Below are 17,482 nucleotides of genomic sequence, written 5' to 3'. Positions count from 1 at the left end.
CTGCCCATTGTCCAATCAGCAACGCTGCTGGCTGTGGGCCTGAATCCCTCTTCAACCTTCTGCTTTCGAGAGGGGCACCTTCAAGCAGCTCCGTGGGGCACTGGCAGCGGTTTCCTTAGTTGTGAAGAATAAGTGGAAATAGCCCTTCTACACAGACACAATGTCCTTCCTGACTGTCAGCAGGCTAGCACCCAAACTCCTAAATTCAAAGGTAAGAAGACGAGAAACGGCTTCGATGCCGCTCCCTCAGTCAATGCCGTTGCCCTGCGAGCTAGCAGTGGGTTAGCGGGCTAGCCAGTTAACGTTAACTAGCTTAGCACTTTGAGCTACATTGTTTAATGCTACTTACCACAGTATGGATAAGTGATCAAATGATGGAAAAGGCTTTAAGAGTGCTGTTGTTTTTCTCATCTCAACGGTGCTAAAACCGTTGAGATGAGAGACATTGTGCGCTCTATAGCCCTGTTCCGTGTTAGCCACCGTTAGCTTACGTACCGTTGGTCTTTATGCTGTCCTGGTATCCTCACAGCCTGGACGTGCTTCCTTAACAAGTAGTGGCTATGCCTCGTTAGCTTCGTGTTTCGGCATGAGTCCGCCTGTTTCGTTTTTCGTTTGTGTGCGCCGTGCTGATTCGCTAAGTTTGATGGGATTTCGACCGGTTGTAATGATAGACACTGCGTTTCATTGTGAACTCGGCTCCAGCTTTGTGTTTTTTCACCAGCCCCGTTGACCTTCATGTGTAAGATTTCAGCCAAGTTATCTAGGGTCACATCATTCGATGCGGCCCTTAACATGTGTCCTGTTTTTCTAAAGATTACCAGACCCTAGTTTCTAATGATGTACTACTGCGTATTCAAACATCTAACAAATTAAAATATCTAATGGGAATGTTAACTGGGTATGTCATAATATCACCTGACGTTGTAGTGTGCTTTGGTCAGTCTAAGGTTACTGTAACTCTGCCAACCAGTGATCAAGTTAGTTGCCTTTCATGCTTACTGTAACCCTCCAGTGTCTGTAACATGTTTTACTCCAATGAACACTCAGCCTGCTAATAATTGATGACACTTATTTGTGTCATCCTATACATTGATAGTGGGTTTTACTAGATGCCTTCCACTACCAAGTAATTAGTGACTAAGTAATATCCTCCTGGAGCTCTGCACAAACTGAGGGGTATTTTGTCCTTGTTATCAGACTCATAATTAGGAATAGGTGCAGCTAACCTGTGTCACACTCACCTTCTCCCTCTTATCAGTTGTAATCTTTGCTCAGAAGATTTAATAGTAAGTAGATTTTTTAGTTATATAACATTGTTTTACGATAAAGTCTTTTGACTTGTCTGTGACTGAAAATCATGTGATGATAAAAACATCCAGGGCGAGGACAAATTTGTCTCATGATGTTCACATGACAAATGTTTAATAGTTTTTAGAAAAATTCTGAGTTTTCTCCATGTAGCAGTTAAGTATCATTAAAAGACAATATGTGTAAGTTTGCTTTCTACAATGTTTTTCTATTCTGGTCAGGTTGTCTGTTTGGTTTTGTTAAGAGGACATTAAGTCACTAGTAAAACAAATTTACTTTTAATATGTTTCTTGTACATACAGCCTCTGGGTTTAGCCCCTGGAGATTGTAGTAGTCCTAACCTTACTCCAAGGCGGGGGAAGTTGGGAGTGGCAGAGTAACACTGGCCCGCTAAATTTAAAACACTGAGCTGTTACATAATCTCTTTCATGCTGTGTAGTATGGATATGGTCACACAAGATTTTACCTTATGTAGGGTTAAGCCTTGTCAGTCCTTTGTCCTCACCAATTGTGGTTTTGGGGAGGGGATCCTACTGAGAGAAGCCCTGGGCCATGTGCCTTAGACCCCTTTCAATGGTGGATAGTTTTAATGAGCCTACAGGGGAGTCTTGTTTCAATGGTGAACAGCAGCAGGCTCCAGTTTTCATTACTGTCACTGAGCTTTGAGCAGGACTATTCTCCAGACATGTTTATAACTAGGATTGGTTGTTGTTGTTTTTTTTTTAATCTTCTCTAATTTTGTCCTAGTCTCATGATGAGTTAATTATAGGTTACCTTTTGATTTCTTGGTGTAATATGAATGTTTCTCAAAACAACGTTCATGGGAAAAGCGTTGGTAGATGAATGTTTGGGGGTGCATGCCATATAACCTCAGGGTGCTTGGGTTGAGTCCAGCTAAAGAACTTTGCTGCGTGGCCTACCTCCCTCTCTTCTCCAATGTTTCCTCCCTGGTTCTTCTCTAATACCATCAAAGAAAGGCCAAAATGCAAAAAAAAGTTTTTTTAGTTTAGTTTCTGTAACTAAATATCTGCCAACTTTTTCATAAATATCAAGGCAAAGGGAACATTGTAAATCACACACATGTACATTTGGGCATTTGGTCTGTAAAACAAAAGCATGTTATGGAAAATTTCTCTTTATTACAGTTAAAGGGATCAGTGCACTGCAAACCAGATCAAACATATTGACCCTGGTGGTGTGACTCTGTGGCATGTTTTTTTTTTTAATAGCACACTGTGTTGTTCGATAGCAGTTGAGCAATATTTATTTAACTCAGAACATATTTACATCATTGGCAGCTAGTTACAGTTTGTGAACAGATTTTTATTTATTTATTTGCAGTGTTGGTCACGTGAGGAATGTCCAGGAATAGTCCTCACTTGGAGTTACTTGTTGCAGCTGTTTGTAGTGGTCTGCCCAGCAGTTTATTTCAGTGCAAAATTTGGATGAATTTAAGTAGGACCAATAGTGGAATAGATGTCAAGTTAAATGTTTTTAAACATATGACGCAGAAGCCAACATTCATAGCTCATAGCTCATTCATAGCTAGTGTAATAAAAGTCGGAGAACATTTTAATTGTACACGTTTGTAACTAAGAAATTACTTGATATATGTACATTTTGTCCTAGGTTACTCATTTCATAGATCATTCATAGTACGTGGATCATTGACAATAAAGTCTTATTTATTTTCACAGAATGCCACCTACTTCCTTGTGGCCGCCAGAAATGCCAGCGCAACAACAACAGTAAGTACAGTCAGTTCACTCCAAGGCCATCTGCCTGGTTTTGTTCTTCCCAGATTATTATTTTGTCTTGAGTATTTATAGAGCAACACCCCTGCCCCCCACCTCTTTGAAATGTTTACATAAAGCCCAATTAGTTACCTCAGTTCACAAAAGAGAAATGGTTTTATTTTTAAGATTACATGTGTGATTCAGGGCATTTCTGATCAAAAGTTGTGTCTTTACAGAATCTGAAGGATGTTCTTGCAGATCTTATCCCTAAAGAACAAACCAGGATCAAGAACTTCAAACAACAGTATGGAAAAACTAACATAGGACAGATTACTGTTGACATGGTGAGTAACTTTTCAGATGTTGGACAAAATTACAATATATTGAGGAATCACAATAAAACAAACCACAGACCAGTGAGAAACGCTGCATTTTTCACATCCACTGTATTAATTTAGGAATAAGCATTTAGGCCACTAGCCATGATGCAGATTGGACGTGGCATGATGGCCTCACCTAATCCATCTAGGCCTGCCAGCCTTATTTACTGTGTCAGTTATCACTGCCCAGTCATGTTCCTCAGGTCACAATATGAACCTGTATCATGTTGACAGAGACAGCTTAGCTGAGTCATTCAAACCTCTTCTGTACACTGCCAGTTTCACTGCTCCCATTTACGTTACCACATACACACCCCACTGAGTAACCCTATTCTCTTTATCATTTACTTTGTCTCTGAGCTCCGACTGAAATCCAAGAGAAATTTTAGAAAATAATTCTTGGTTATCAATCTGCATTAACTGTCCTATTGCTGGAACTGTATTATTTGTATTCAGTCTTATTTCAGTCAGTAGTTTTACATATAATAAACATGATTTAGATTATTAGTTATGTATGAAGTTATGTATTTGACACCCATTCATTAAAAAAAAACAACAACCTCAAAAAATTATGTATTTTGTATGTTTTCCTCCACAGGTCTATGGAGGTATGAGGGGAATGAAGGGTCTGGTGTATGAGACATCTGTGCTGGATCCTGAGGAGGTCAGTATTGAAGCTTGATCAGCTTTATATATTTTATACTCAGTCTATATATCAGGCCAGTATATATCCTTTGTTTATTACATATATTACTGTGAGCATGTACACTGTCCGTCCAAAAACACCTCACCACTTAGATTTAACCAAGCAAGTAGTTAAGAGCCTCCCATTGGAAAATTACTGCATGGATGATTATTTTTCAGCTGCCAACAAGTTATTTAACTCTAACTGATGCAGTGAGTAGCTTCCTATTTGATAAACAACCATGTCAGAAGATACAACCTGTGGTTGTGGAAAAGATGTTAGTCTTTTTCAGAAGGGTCAAATTATTGGCATCAAGCAAAGAAAACATCTGAGGAGATTGTTGAAACTACTAAAACTGGGTTAAGAACTGAGGCGGGTGAAGTGATGCACTCATCATGCCTGGTGCCTACCGTACAAGCCTCAGGAGGCAGTGCTATGACCTTAACCCCACTGAGCATCTTTAGGATGTGCTGCAGAAGACTTCCATCATTAATACAAGATCTTGGGCAAAAATGAATGCAACTGTGGACGGGATTAAATTTTGTGATATTGCAGAAGCCTATCGAAACGATGCCATGGTGAATGCATGCAGTAATCAAAGCTAAAGGCCTTTTAATCAAAATATAAGTGTATATAAGTTCTTCAGGACAGACGGTATATTAGCAGATAAGTGATGAGAAATTGCAGAATATCAAAGGTTAGGTCTTTCTTTTAGGTCATTCAGCCTTATATAGTTTGTCCACCAGTGAGCCCTGACAAGTTTTGTTATTTCACTTACTATACATCTTACACAATTCTTCAAATTAAATGGGGTTATATCAAGACGGTTTATTTTGTGTTAGAAGTCTACAGCTTGGATGATACATTGTTATTGGATTTCTTAAAAAAATAAATACCAGTATCAGACCCCAGAATGCAGTATTTTGGGCTGTAGTTTTAATTTGAATTCTCTTGGTAACCATGTGGCCTGCCTGTCAACACTTGATTGATGGTGCATTTAAGGACCATTTGGATGCATTCGTTTACCCTAGTTTGTAAATAGTTTTGTGTCTTTTTGTTTCTCCATTGATACACAGGGCATTCGGTTTCGGGGTTATAGCATTCCTGAGTGTCAGAAGTTGCTGCCTAAAGCTCCAGGAGGAGAGGAGCCTCTACCTGAGGGTCTTTTCTGGCTGCTGGTTACTGGACAAGTTCCCACTGAGGAGCAGGTGAGTGGGAGAGAAATACTAGCTTGCAGAAATTATTGCACACCAGAGTTAAAATGAGGGACGATTGTGCAGCATTGTTGCTGCTGGTATATCAGTCACTGCTCATTAGAATCTTCCATTATTATTATTATTGTTATTATTATTATTGTTATTATTTTTATTATTTTTATTTTTTTCAAAATTAAATATTCCTGCTTAATATTCAATATTTTGGTTGAAACAAATGTGATGTATGTGAGGGATACAACGGTTACAATGGAAAAAAGAGCAGCAAGATATTTAGCAGAAAACCTTCATGTATAATTTTAAGCGTTGATGGATGTATAACTACTGTAGATGCTGTCTTTACCTTAAGTAAGCATTTCACTTATGAGAAGAAAAGGGTGATATGAGAATACGCTCCTCTAGTGCAGCTGCAGTTGACACAGAGGTCAGTTAGGGAGGACAAGTTAGGACGATAAATTCTGTTTGAGAATCTCTTCTGTTCTGTACAAGATATATTGCAGCAAAAACCAGTCTTTCAAGTTAGCCACTTACTTTAGGCGTTTTCTCTTACGAAATTTGGACAGTGTCTGAAGAACTAGGCCCCATTCACCAACATTTTTTTCGTTCTGTATGAGAAGTAAGTGCTCCTGACATTTGCATTCTCACATACAGCAGTTTCTAGGTGAGTTCAGTGTCCGAGCACACGTCTAAAAACAGCTTTTGTGTGCTTCTCCACCTCCAGGTGAACTGGGTGTCCAAAGAGTGGGCAAAGAGAGCAGCACTTCCCTCTCACGTCGTCACCATGTTGGATAATTTCCCCACAAACCTGCACCCTATGTCTCAGTTCAGTGCTGCTATCACAGCGCTGAACAGTGAGAGCAGCTTTGCACGGGCGTACTCTGAGGGGGTCCACAAGTCCAAGTACTGGGAGGTGAGTTTCTTCACAGACTGGCAGCCCTGCTGTTGGCATAATAGTTGGAAATGTTGTTTGAGAATGAACTTGATTGCGATTGAACCTATGGTCCTCAGGTACTGAATCCAGTTTATGTCAGTATAACACTTTTTGCTGTGTAAAGAGCTTTAGTGTTAAAGTGCTGCTAGCACAGCTGTAGTCTCGCATACTCATCTTTTCACATTGGTTCTTTTAGTTTATCTATGAAGATTCCATGGACTTGATTGCCAAGCTGCCCTGCATTGCTGCCAAGATCTACCGCAACCTGTATCGTGAAGGCAGCAGCATCGGAGCCATTGACTCCAACCTGGACTGGTCACATAACTTCACCAACATGCTCGGCTACAGTGATCCCCAGTTCACTGAGCTAATGAGGCTCTACCTTACCATCCACAGGTGCAACTTAAAACATTTCCTCATATTGTACATTGGAAACATAGCTCAAGTTCTAAGACGATATTAATGTTCATTAATGGGTGTTTGTGTCCAAATGTATCCAGAGGACAACAAGTTATAAGAACAAAAAAAGATCATAAGACAATCATTGTTTGAAAACATTTGATCGAATCAGTCAAACTGAAATAATGTAGAAATCATCTGGACATGAAATGGTTGACTCTGCATTATTAACTTGAGGCACTCTAATAGAGATGGTTTAAGTAAACACAGAGCATCCTCGATAATGCAGTGAGAGAGTGCAGCTTCCTCTTTCCTACACTGAGAACACCTGTGTGCCAGCCTATATTTGTGAATTAATGTATGATTTAATTATTTTTAAATCTTACAGTGATCATGAAGGAGGAAACGTCAGTGCTCACACCAGCCACCTGGTGGGTAGTGCCCTGTCTGACCCCTATTTGTCCTTCAGCGCTGCTATGAATGGTCTTGCTGGTCCTCTGCATGGTCTGGCCAATCAGGTTTGTAACAAGCAAATCGCCATTTTCACTTTATTTCTAAGCACGGATGATTCAGCATTGTTGGCTTTAAACATTGGTGGAATGCAGTGTATCTGGCACCTGGAAGACATCTGCATATGTGGCAGTAGGAAAAGCAAAACCATAAGAATACATTTATTAATGACTGCTTCAGTGTCAGAAGCCAGATATTGTTGCGTGCTGGCTCACTGTCACATTGCCATGGCCTCTAGGACAGGACAGAACAGAACATAACCATTATTAAAGGGGTCAGACTTTGAGCTGTTCACAACACATTACACCATGTTCTCACAACTGGTGCCAATTTGCAACAGGTTTTTCAGCTAGATTGTTGCTGAAGGACTGGGCTGTTCCCCCGGGCATACAGCGGTTGGCCCATTGGAAAGGACCCTTGTGCTGGCCAATCAGAACAGAGTGGGAAGGGAAAGGGAGACCATGTTGTATCATGGAGCTATTTGTCATGTTATGAGGAGTTAAAATATCTGCTGTAACAAAAAAAAAGACTTGTTTGTGTGGCAGTGTGCAGGACAGAGTTTATTTACTTTACTCCTCACTGAGGACTTAAACAATAAGATGAAGGATGAAGAGTTTTCAGTTCTCACACAGACAAAGGAAAGTTTGCTGTATGACATGTTTAAGGAGTTGCTGCTGCATTAATGTGTGTTTTGTTCTGTATCACACAGGAGGTGCTGGTGTGGCTTACTGCCCTGCAGAAGGAGTTGGGAGGAGAAGTGTCTGATGAGAGGATGAGGGATTATATCTGGAACACACTCAAGTCTGGAAGGGTAAAAACACAATGTCCATGTCCAATTCTAGTTTTCATCATGAAGCCATTTTTCTGCCCACATGTACTGTATGAGAAGTAATGTGGTTGTATTAAAAATAAAATGAGCCAGACCGAGATTAACTGGATAGGAAATGTGTTGTTAATCTTCTCTAATTTAACAAGGCCATCTGGTCACTAGTGGCCATTTTCTGGAGGGTCCAGAGGATTTGACTAAAACAAACTTTCAAATCCAACCAATCCAAAAAAACGAAAAGGTACTTTTTACTTGTAGTAAGAATTTGGTTGGGAATATTACGTGTAGATATTTTATTCCAACAAAACTCATGTCAAAATAATGTAGTGTAATTACCCTTTTAAGAGAAACAAGGGTCTTAAGCCACCATGTTGCTCTTTGTCTTTTGATCTCTTACGCTTATTGTACTTCTTAAAACCTTATTTTTTTTAGATCATACGTAAATACTTAGCAACATAGAAACATCCTCTTGCTTGTCTGTAGGTTGTTCCAGGTTATGGCCATGCTGTCCTAAGGAAGACAGACCCACGTTACACCTGCCAGCGTGAGTTTGCTCTGAAGCACCTGCCCAACGACCCCATGTTCAAGTTGGTTTCCCAGCTTTACAAGATTGTGCCCAATGTGCTCCTGGAACAAGGCAAGGCCAAAAACCCCTGGCCCAATGTGGACGCTCACAGCGGAGTGCTGCTGCAGGTAAACCACATATGGTGGATTCTAATCATAGGTTCGTTATCTTAAGTTTGCAAACACAGATTCTAACAAGGCTATCTTTTTTTCCCCATGTCAACAGTATTATGGAATGACTGAGATGAATTACTACACTGTGCTGTTCGGTGTGTCCCGGGCCCTTGGTGTTCTGGCTCAGCTGGTCTGGAGTAGAGCCCTGGGCTTTCCTTTGGAGCGCCCCAAGTCCATGAGCACAGATGGACTGATGTCACTGGTGGGAGTCAAGTCAGGCTGAAGAACCACCTGAAAGGAGCTGGGGGTTAGTGTGAAGGGTGGGAGGAGATGGAAATATGAAGGCAGACATATGTTGACCCCTTGTCATTTCCAACCCCAGGGATTCATTTGGATTCAAAGAGACAGTAAGCTTTTAATGTCATTTCACAAATGAAGGGCCTTTTAAATTATCACAGCTATAGTGTTTAAGTATGTTTTAGTTAACCACTGACGTTTTCTCATGGTGTCTCCAAGTTTGGAACATATGAGGTGAAAATTTCAGACACACATGCAACCCTGAGTAGGCTCAAACTATATTCCATATAAGTCTGCTAGCATTAATAAGGTATTCCCCTGTGCAGTGCCTGCGTGTTGGTCATTGATCACTGGGTCAGAACTATGAATAGACAGTTGCAATCAAAGGGAACTGTGGGAGTGAATTACACTTTGTAATTGTTTCAAGACCTGAAGTTAAATATCTCAATCTTTGCCTGCTTGTGACTAATAGTGATTTGTTTTGAAGATGCCTCCAAGCAAAAAGGCTTTGCCCTAATTAAGACTCAGCTTAGTTTTTTTTTTCCTTCTGTGCAGTGTTCCTAGACATCGGCCCACCCAGTCCATCAATGTGCTTCACTCCCATTTACTCTATGAACACTCCGCTTTAGAAACAAAGGTCCTCAGCAGTAAAATTAACGAGCTGTTCAAGATAAACATTCAGAAGCCAAAAACCAGTTAAAAGATACTGCCCCTTTAAATCTTAGGTCTCCCCCTTTTTTCCCCAACTTAGTTGTTTTTTCTTTTTAATCATGAATAATTGTACCTCTATGATCAAAATAATCTTGTCTAAATGTAATTTTTTTTTCCCTTGCTCCTTGTTTTGTTAACATGCTTTCATTTTTAATGGGCCTCTCTGCTCGGGTGGTTTGCTGAGTGAGTGCTGGAGAATTAGAAATAATGTACATCAACAGTGATGTACAGTAATGACAAAGACTTGAGCAAAGGGTGTTGTACTTGGCGACCTGTGGTAAATCTTTAAGGGCAAGCTTGAATGAGAAGTGGGACATGGGGGGCTTCATATTTAGTCCTGTTTTATTTGAGTGTACATTTGTTAGTTTATCCCCACAGGAGAGCGCTTTAAACATCAACTACTCCAAAATGAGCACTTGCTTGATTGGATTTCCTAAGTTGTAGCAGTAGACCCCCCCAGGATGATAGTGTGCCCTTTTTTTGCTGTTGAATATGTGTAAAACTATAATGGGTTCTCATATTGTGGTTTTATTTATATTATGTGTACATAGGTATGTATATGTATAGCTTGAATGTATGAGCTTGATCACTTGCTTGTATAACCACAATGGCTACCATATTTTACCCATAGTGTAGTAGTGTCCAGTTGCACTGTCGTGTTCAGTCTCACTGGCCACTGTGAAATCTTCACAATGAACAAAAAGAAACTGCAGCTATCTTGTATATACACGATTTTTTTGGCTAGCTCTGTAGGCTAAGCCGGTGCTGTTTGTCAGGTTGTTTCACTTGAATGTTTCAAGCTTGCTCTTAAGTTCTGGGTTTGTCAGCACTCCATTTTCTTCCCCCCCGTCGTCCAAGTTCTTGCATCTTGTTAAACTGCTCTTGACGTGTTTGTCAGTAGTTCATTCTAATGTTCGCATCTCTGCAACAATCTTCCTCCCAGCTTCATGGGGCATGTTTTGTGTTTTATTGTGCTGTTCTTCATTGTGGCAGGTTGTTTAAGAGATGAGGTTATTTTGATCATAGAGAGTGTAAAGGATGTATATGATAACCAGGAGAATCCATTACACATGAATTCAACAGAGAAACATTTAGGGGGGCAAGGCTGGATGGGTCGACCGGGCAAGAAAGGCTTGAAGAGCAAACATTGGAAAACCTTAACAAAAAATGAAAAATAAAATGTTTTTATGAACATTTGTTTGGTCTTGTTTCCTTCATTGTGCAGAAAAGCGTCATACAATTCAGGTTCTTGCTGAATAGAAAACATGTCCAAGCAGGAAAATGTGTTTTCACCTCTGTGTCAATGTGGCCAAAAACAGAATAAATGCAATCGCTGTGATGAAGGAGGACGTCTGAACACTCACCTCTACTATGTGCTGTTATTAATAACTGGCCCACATACCGTGACCCCACTCTGGTTTCTTGCTGGTCAGACACCTTTTGGAGAGCTGTCCACTCTCTGTCAGTGTACGCACTTTGTGGCAACCTGGTGGTGCAGCACTAAAGAAACGTGAAGGTTTTCTGCCTCATTAAAAACTCCAAAAACAGCCGCTAAGCCTAATCTAAAAGCATTTTAACACAAACACACAGTATAGGTTGGTGGTGCTGCAATTGCAGTGGGGGGAAAACTGTACAAAGGTCAAGGAACATGTGAACAAATGAGTCACATTCTTCTGAACAAGGGCCTGAAACTGAACACACAGAAATAAGCACCTGCATTTTTATTTAAATAAAGCTTTAAAATACACTTGAAATATTTACAAAGACACATTTTAACTGGAAACAAAGTGATTTGACTGTGATGTGAGGGAAATGTGTTCTAATGGAGCAGTTCCTCAGTCAATCACAGTATTTCTACATGTACACGTACTGGGCTGCTACCATCAGAACAAGGAGATCATATAATGCGTTTCTCTTAAAATACTTTGCACTGTTTCTGATTTACAGAGTATTGGTAAATCAAATTCAACCTGTATGCAGCATCTGGAGCATACAACATATCTAAGAAAATAAAAACCCTGAGGTGAAGATGTACTGTAGTCTTACATGGTTTTTAATAAGTTAGACTGCTTTCTTTATTGTAACATTGATTAACAGACCCATTTGGGTGTAATAAACATTTCATCATCTCCATGCACTGATGATGAAATATCCCTTAATGTCCAAATCATCTTATTAACAGAAAAAATAAAAACTTTAAAGCCAAAATCCAGCATTGAAAATATAGAATCACTGTTCATTTGTATTGGAGCATGGGGACAGAATTAATTGTCTATTGAGTGACTTTTTCATTTCACTTCTGGCAACCTGGACTCATCAGTCACCTCTAAAATATGGCAGGTACAATCAATGAACTTTATTAGCCCTTGATCATGGAATAAAGATGTGGGCTAGGTACTGGAAATCTGGAATCTAAATACCAACAAAATGTAGTCATGCCTTAACATGTAAACACTAGAAACGTCTATATTTGCCTCTTTGTTAGTTACTGTACATCCGTGCATCATAATGTATATAAATAAAAACTTAAACATCCAAAATTAAGCATGAAACCCATATAAAATGATAAACACTTGATAATGTTTTATTCTACAGCCCACCAGTGTCTTTTATACTAACGATGTACATGGCACAGAAGCAATATGCCCCTGATGACCTTAAGAAAGACTCACCACAAAATTCAAAGAGCAGAACAGGGAAACTTAAACCTATCTTTTAAATTTGTCATTTCCACTTATGCAATCAACTGAATTATTGTAACTACAGCATAATCTGACTCGTAACTTTACTGCAGTGACAATCTATTCAGCTACTGGTTATTTTAGACATATCATCTAGTGCGTGCATGATGTGAAAGCAGCATTAAATTTATTTGCTTGTTCGGATATGACATAAAATGCCAATATTGAGTTCTAATCTATGAAGTCTGTACAGTCAAACTATACATATATCAAACATAAAAGGTCCTGTGATCTTTGATGTTTGTTGTTATCCCATTTACAGTATTTGATGGTAGTCACCATCCTGTCCATGGATTCATTTAGGTGCTCTGGTTTGTGCAAAGTTAGATTGCCCCGACTTCTACTAATCACCTAGTAGTTAGTAGTCACTAGTAGTGCTGGGCTGTAAAATAAGGCATTATAATAAAAATGGCCGGCCAAGTCTCAGTGTCCACAAACACAATCCTCACAGCACAACAACATCCAGGTCAAAGCTACCTTTCTCTCAAAACTCAACCGAGGCCACAGCTAACTAGTGAGGAAACAGCCATTTGCACTTCAGTGATGTTATTACAACATACAGTTCCAACTCTCTAAACAACCCGAACATGGCACTTTCAATATGAATCCCACTAAAACGTTAACAACTTGCATTTAACCACTGGTGAATAAATTAAAAAATTGATGAAATTAATTATTGTTCTGCACCAAGTTCACTAAAATATATTTTAAAATTCCACATAAAATAAAACTAAACGATAAAAGAAAGGCAAAGAATATATTTCCTCCTGAAGGTGCTGAAGGTAAACTAATAAGTGGACACACTTTGATAAGGTGTCAGTGTGGCGAGTAACCTTAAGGTCACATTGAACTGTAAGAGAAAAGGTCAGCTTCAAAGGGCCTCTGTTCCTTCTGATTAAAACAGTGTTTCGTTCTGTGTCACTGTGGCGTTCATTTAAAATAATAGTCGACTCTCTACCATTGGTAACATGATGTTGCAGTGATTTACTGTTTTGTTTACATAAACACTTGTAACTGCCATGGAGCACGAGCAGTGGCGGGTTCCTTCTGCTAAATAAGGATCCCTTAAGTGGAGGTAGACAGAAAGTGGACAGACTTAACACAAGGAGGAGGGAGATGAACAGGAATTTGTTGAGGCTGGAATAAGAAGGACTAGAATTATCCCAACACAATGCTTACACAAGTTGGATGTCTAAGATCTTCAGGATCCGCTAGCTGAGGAGGCGTGAAGTGGAGGGCGGTTATGCATCGTCATGCAGGTTCGCGTGGATAAAGAGAATAAAGGTTGGTGTGGTTTAAGGCCAGATGAGGATGCGCAGCTGCTGAGATCACGTCTGATGCACCTCGTGAAACATCAGCTCTCGTGGGATACGAGTCTCTGGACCATAGAGCTTACAGGCTCGCCGCTCAAACGCGGCAACATTCTGCTTTACAACCTCGTCGAAGAACATGGTGGCTAACTGGGAGTGCAGCAAAGATCGGAACTCGAAAGATATCTGTTGAACACAAAATTAATGATCGTTTTAGTATATGCCTGGAAGAATTATTAAATATGGAAAGAACAGAAGGTGGATACAATAGCCTGACTAGGAACAGTTTGTTTTGGAAGATCCATATTAGTCTTGTGGTGTCTGTGCAACATATACAAAGCTGCAGCCTGCAGACATTTATCTTAGCTAATCATGAAGAATGGACATTGGGAAGATACTAGCCTATTTCTGCCCAACAACAACAACAAAGGTTAAGGTGAATTATTAGAAATGTGTAATTAAAGTGTTACATAACACTGTTACATAACTATTTGGTCAGAGCCAGGCTAGCCGTTTCTTTATTAAGTTAAGCCAACTGTATGCTGCCTGTAAGTTCATAATTTAGAGAACAGACTTGACAGCGGAATCAATATTCTTATTTAACTCCAAGAAAGAAAGCAAATAAACATGTTACCCAAAATGTTGAGTTATTCCTTTGATCCAAAAAGTTACCAAAGCTACATCAAGAGAGGCAGAGTCTGATATACACTTTCTATGTCAGGAAGAGTACTTACAGAAAAGTCTACTGTGCAGGTGCGAGGGTAACCGGGAATGCCAGGACTAAAGCGCCATATTGTCTCCAGGTGATTGAACAACTTTCCATCGGTACACACTGCCTAAAATCACCCAAAAACAAATTCTGATTATTAATGGTTGCTGGTTCACATTACAAACTCTATTCACTATTCAACTAAGATTTGCATTAGTTCACTCTTACTGTTACTTATATTTCAACAACATGAAATACAAGTAACATCTATAAAAGGCAGATACACATTCATTCACTGAAGCTTCTGACACTTACTTTGACTAGATGAGGCCGGACACTGGTGATCATAGATGTATATTTTTCCAACACTGGAGGGAAACCAACTTCAAGCTGGGCTTTGGAGTGGCCTGCTCTTTTCATGATGGTCTGGGACTTCTTACACCAGGGCACAAAGTTCTTGTACTCATCAACATTGGCCACCACATCATACATTTCCTGCATCGAATACCTATGACAGAAAGAGTTGCAACGTAAAGGAGTTCTAAAAAAATAAATAAAATCTGGGATACAGTTATTCTCGGCTTATACTAAAAATTACCCTAGTATCCTGCGCTCCGAGTACTCCTGCCTTTTGTTGGTGAGGCTGATGAAGTTCCTGCTTTGGGGAACACTTGTCATTGTGTCCAAGTCTTGGAGGCAAAGCACCCTAGGAGTTCTTGTCATCAAAATGCCACATGATGACAAGTATCTAAAAGGTAAAAGGAAACATCCTGTAAGCCACATTCTGGAAAGCATACAATCAACCACTTGAACTGTTAGAAAAAACAAACAGCCCACTACAGTTGTTCCAGCTACTGAAGTCAATGAGCACTCGTAGTACACTGGACTCTCTTTGTTGTCAGTGTGCTGGTGTTTTCTGTCTTAGGCCTCTTATGTGAATAGCAAAACGCTCTGCAATGGAACCAATTCGCACTTGCGCACAAAGCACAATAGATTTTCTGTCATGTAGCCTGTAGAAGTTGAGAAAACATGTTCTCACCTCTGGATGACCTCTGTGTCATTACTTTAAGTTTCATGAAATAAGATTAAAAAGGTCTTCTTCTTACAAACTGCTATGTTACCCAACTTGAATAAAAACACTTCCACCCTGTTGTTTGAATGTTTTTAATGTATTAACTATGGTTTTATTTTGAAGGTATTTATTTCTTGTTTTTGGTAACCTGTCCATTTTGTCAATATGTTCAATTTGTGTTCACAAACAAAAGATATGGTCATAAACTTTATGATATGACACAGATATAGCTGGGGATGCATCAGTACAAAATATTGTAATGATATAAGCTTTATACTGTATTGATTTAACTTTGATTTTAGACCAAATTATTCACTGTGATTGGCTGATTAGAAACATTTCATTAGCATTGCTGTTAGTAGAAACTATGTTTTTACTTTAAAGGTCAAATCAATAAACTACAGTGTAATGACCATGTCCAACAAATGTACTACAAAATAATCCAACAGCATATTTACCATTAGCCAATATTAGTGAGGCAGCAGGGGATATTGATCTCTGTCTTAAGCAACATATTGATATATTAACATTTATTTTTTGTGCTTTATTGCACAAACAGAATGTTCAAGATGTACCCAGGGATTTCCGTGATGTTCAGGCCACTGGAAAGCTTTGTGGTAACCTTTGAGGTAGGATGTGAATAACTGTCCAGTGGCATCCAGAACTTGCAGCTTTCAAAGAACCCATCCTTCCTTCCTTCCTTCCTTCCTTCCTTCTATCCTCGCCACTGTTCTCCTGAGCATGCCACGGTTAGGGATTACTTTTAGGTTGGTGATAATAAACGTAACACTACATTAACATTTAGCTAAAAGCTAAAGAAAAGCTCTTTACTTCGGTTTACTTGTACGAACCAGTGCACATTCGACGTCTGTCCCCGACACTGTGAGGTCGTAGCGGGACTAGCTGCGTGTCATTAGCCTCGTTACCTGTTCCACTAGCAGCTTTGTGTCCAGTGTCTCACCTGATGTTCTGTCGAAGACATCCTCTCGGCACCGCTGCACGACACGAGCGAGGGGAGCCTACAGTGGCAATATGAAGAAAGTCACTGAATGTCCGCACACCCATGGGTAACCGTCGGGCACCGGCAGTGGCTGCCATGAAAACAGCCCCTCAGTTCGAGGAAGAGAGGTCCTGGGTCTGAGAAAGGGAGCCCGGGGTCTGCTCGAAGACCGGGGGCAGACGGATTCAAGGCTCCAGTACAACCCCCTTGCTTCCGTTCGGATGTGTAAATTCACACCAAGCGTTAGCTGTGTGTAAGTATGCAAAAAACCGAGCAATCCCCCGAGAGCTAGTTGGATATGATCACCTCCGCAGCGTCTCCTGCTGCTTTCAGAGCTGACAGCGTAACTAACGTTAGTTACGGCAGCGAGCTGCTAACGATAGCTAAGTTAACGGTAGCTAGCAGGTTTCATAACGAGCCGAACAAACGCGACGTACAGCCGCGTTTCTCTGTTTGTACACCAATACTCACATTACTCCACGTCTGGGCTTACAAACACACAACAAGGTTCGTGTATTCCGGCAAGTTGTGGTTTAAAGTAATATAAAACACCGCCCAGCTGCGGACGACCTTCTGCGGCTAACCTAAATAAAACGCCGGTGTGACGAGCTGTCGGTTTCCTTTCTTCCATCCGTTCGTCTTCGCCCAGCGGCTCTAGGTGAAGTGCTGCCTCCCACCGTGGCGGAGGTGAACGACTGAGAAATGACGGTGTGTATTACTAAACAGCAACCATAACATTATACAAAACGTCATTTTATTTATTGTTCTATAGCAGCGTTTAAGAAATGTTTTCATGTTGTCAGCTTTATATGTGAGGACTACACATGTAGCTGTTAGCTAACATGAGTCTAATGCTATCTGACTAACTCCCTTACCCATGGTAAGCTAACTAATTAGCTACATAGGTAAGCTAATTAGTTAGCTAGTTAGTTAGCTAGTAATATTATATTATATTATATTATATTATATTATAGT

At 40.1% G+C, this 17,482-nt stretch overlaps 2 protein-coding genes across 2 annotated transcripts; one reads left to right on the top strand and one right to left on the bottom strand.

Moving 5' to 3' along the window:
- Window positions 1-44: 44 nt before the first annotated feature.
- On the top strand, window positions 45-10,363 carry cs (citrate synthase). Its single transcript, XM_026366892.1, has 11 exons — window positions 45-211; window positions 3,006-3,056; window positions 3,281-3,388; window positions 4,023-4,088; window positions 5,186-5,317; window positions 6,045-6,233; window positions 6,451-6,650; window positions 7,042-7,171; window positions 7,873-7,974; window positions 8,473-8,682; window positions 8,780-10,363. Exons 1-11 carry the CDS (start codon window positions 161-163, stop codon window positions 8,948-8,950), a joined length of 1,410 nt encoding a protein of 469 aa, XP_026222677.1. The 5' UTR covers window positions 45-160; the 3' UTR covers window positions 8,951-10,363.
- A 1,018-nt stretch (window positions 10,364-11,381) lies between these two features.
- Window positions 11,382-16,605, bottom strand: si:dkey-190g6.2 (coenzyme Q-binding protein COQ10 homolog A, mitochondrial). The gene is made up of 5 exons (XM_026366893.1): window positions 16,469-16,605; window positions 15,034-15,183; window positions 14,751-14,943; window positions 14,461-14,562; window positions 11,382-13,912 (listed from the first exon to the last, which is right to left on the bottom strand). Exons 1-5 carry the CDS (start codon window positions 16,603-16,605, stop codon window positions 13,745-13,747), a joined length of 750 nt encoding a protein of 249 aa, XP_026222678.1. The 3' UTR covers window positions 11,382-13,744.
- Window positions 16,606-17,482: the final 877 nt, after the last annotated feature.

This window comes from Anabas testudineus, chromosome 7 (assembly GCF_900324465.2).
Source record: "Anabas testudineus chromosome 7, fAnaTes1.2, whole genome shotgun sequence".
NCBI classification, from domain to species: Eukaryota; Metazoa; Chordata; class Actinopteri; order Anabantiformes; family Anabantidae; genus Anabas; species Anabas testudineus.
Note: the sequence above shows the minus strand (reverse complement) of the source record. Positions and strands in the feature narration are given on the sequence as shown.

Bases quoted from the DNA above. Each gene is read 5' to 3' on its own strand.
- cs (XM_026366892.1), top strand. From the start codon at position 161: ATGTCCTTCCTGACTGTCAGCAGGCTAGCACCCAAACTCCTAAATTCA. The intron at 212-3,005 runs GTAAGAAGACGA...TTATTTTCACAG, and splicing joins CCAAACTCCTAAATTCAAAG to AATGCCACCTACTTCCTTGT. The intron at 8,683-8,779 runs GTAAACCACATA...CCATGTCAACAG, and splicing joins ACAGCGGAGTGCTGCTGCAG to TATTATGGAATGACTGAGAT.
- si:dkey-190g6.2 (XM_026366893.1), bottom strand. From the start codon at position 16,605: ATGGCAGCCACTGCCGGTGCCCGACGGTTACCCATGGGTGTGCGGACA. The intron at 14,944-15,033 runs GTAATTTTTAGT...TTTCTGTCATAG, and splicing joins TCGGAGCGCAGGATACTAGG to GTATTCGATGCAGGAAATGT. The intron at 14,563-14,750 runs GTAAGTGTCAGA...GGGTGATTTTAG, and splicing joins TCCGGCCTCATCTAGTCAAA to GCAGTGTGTACCGATGGAAA.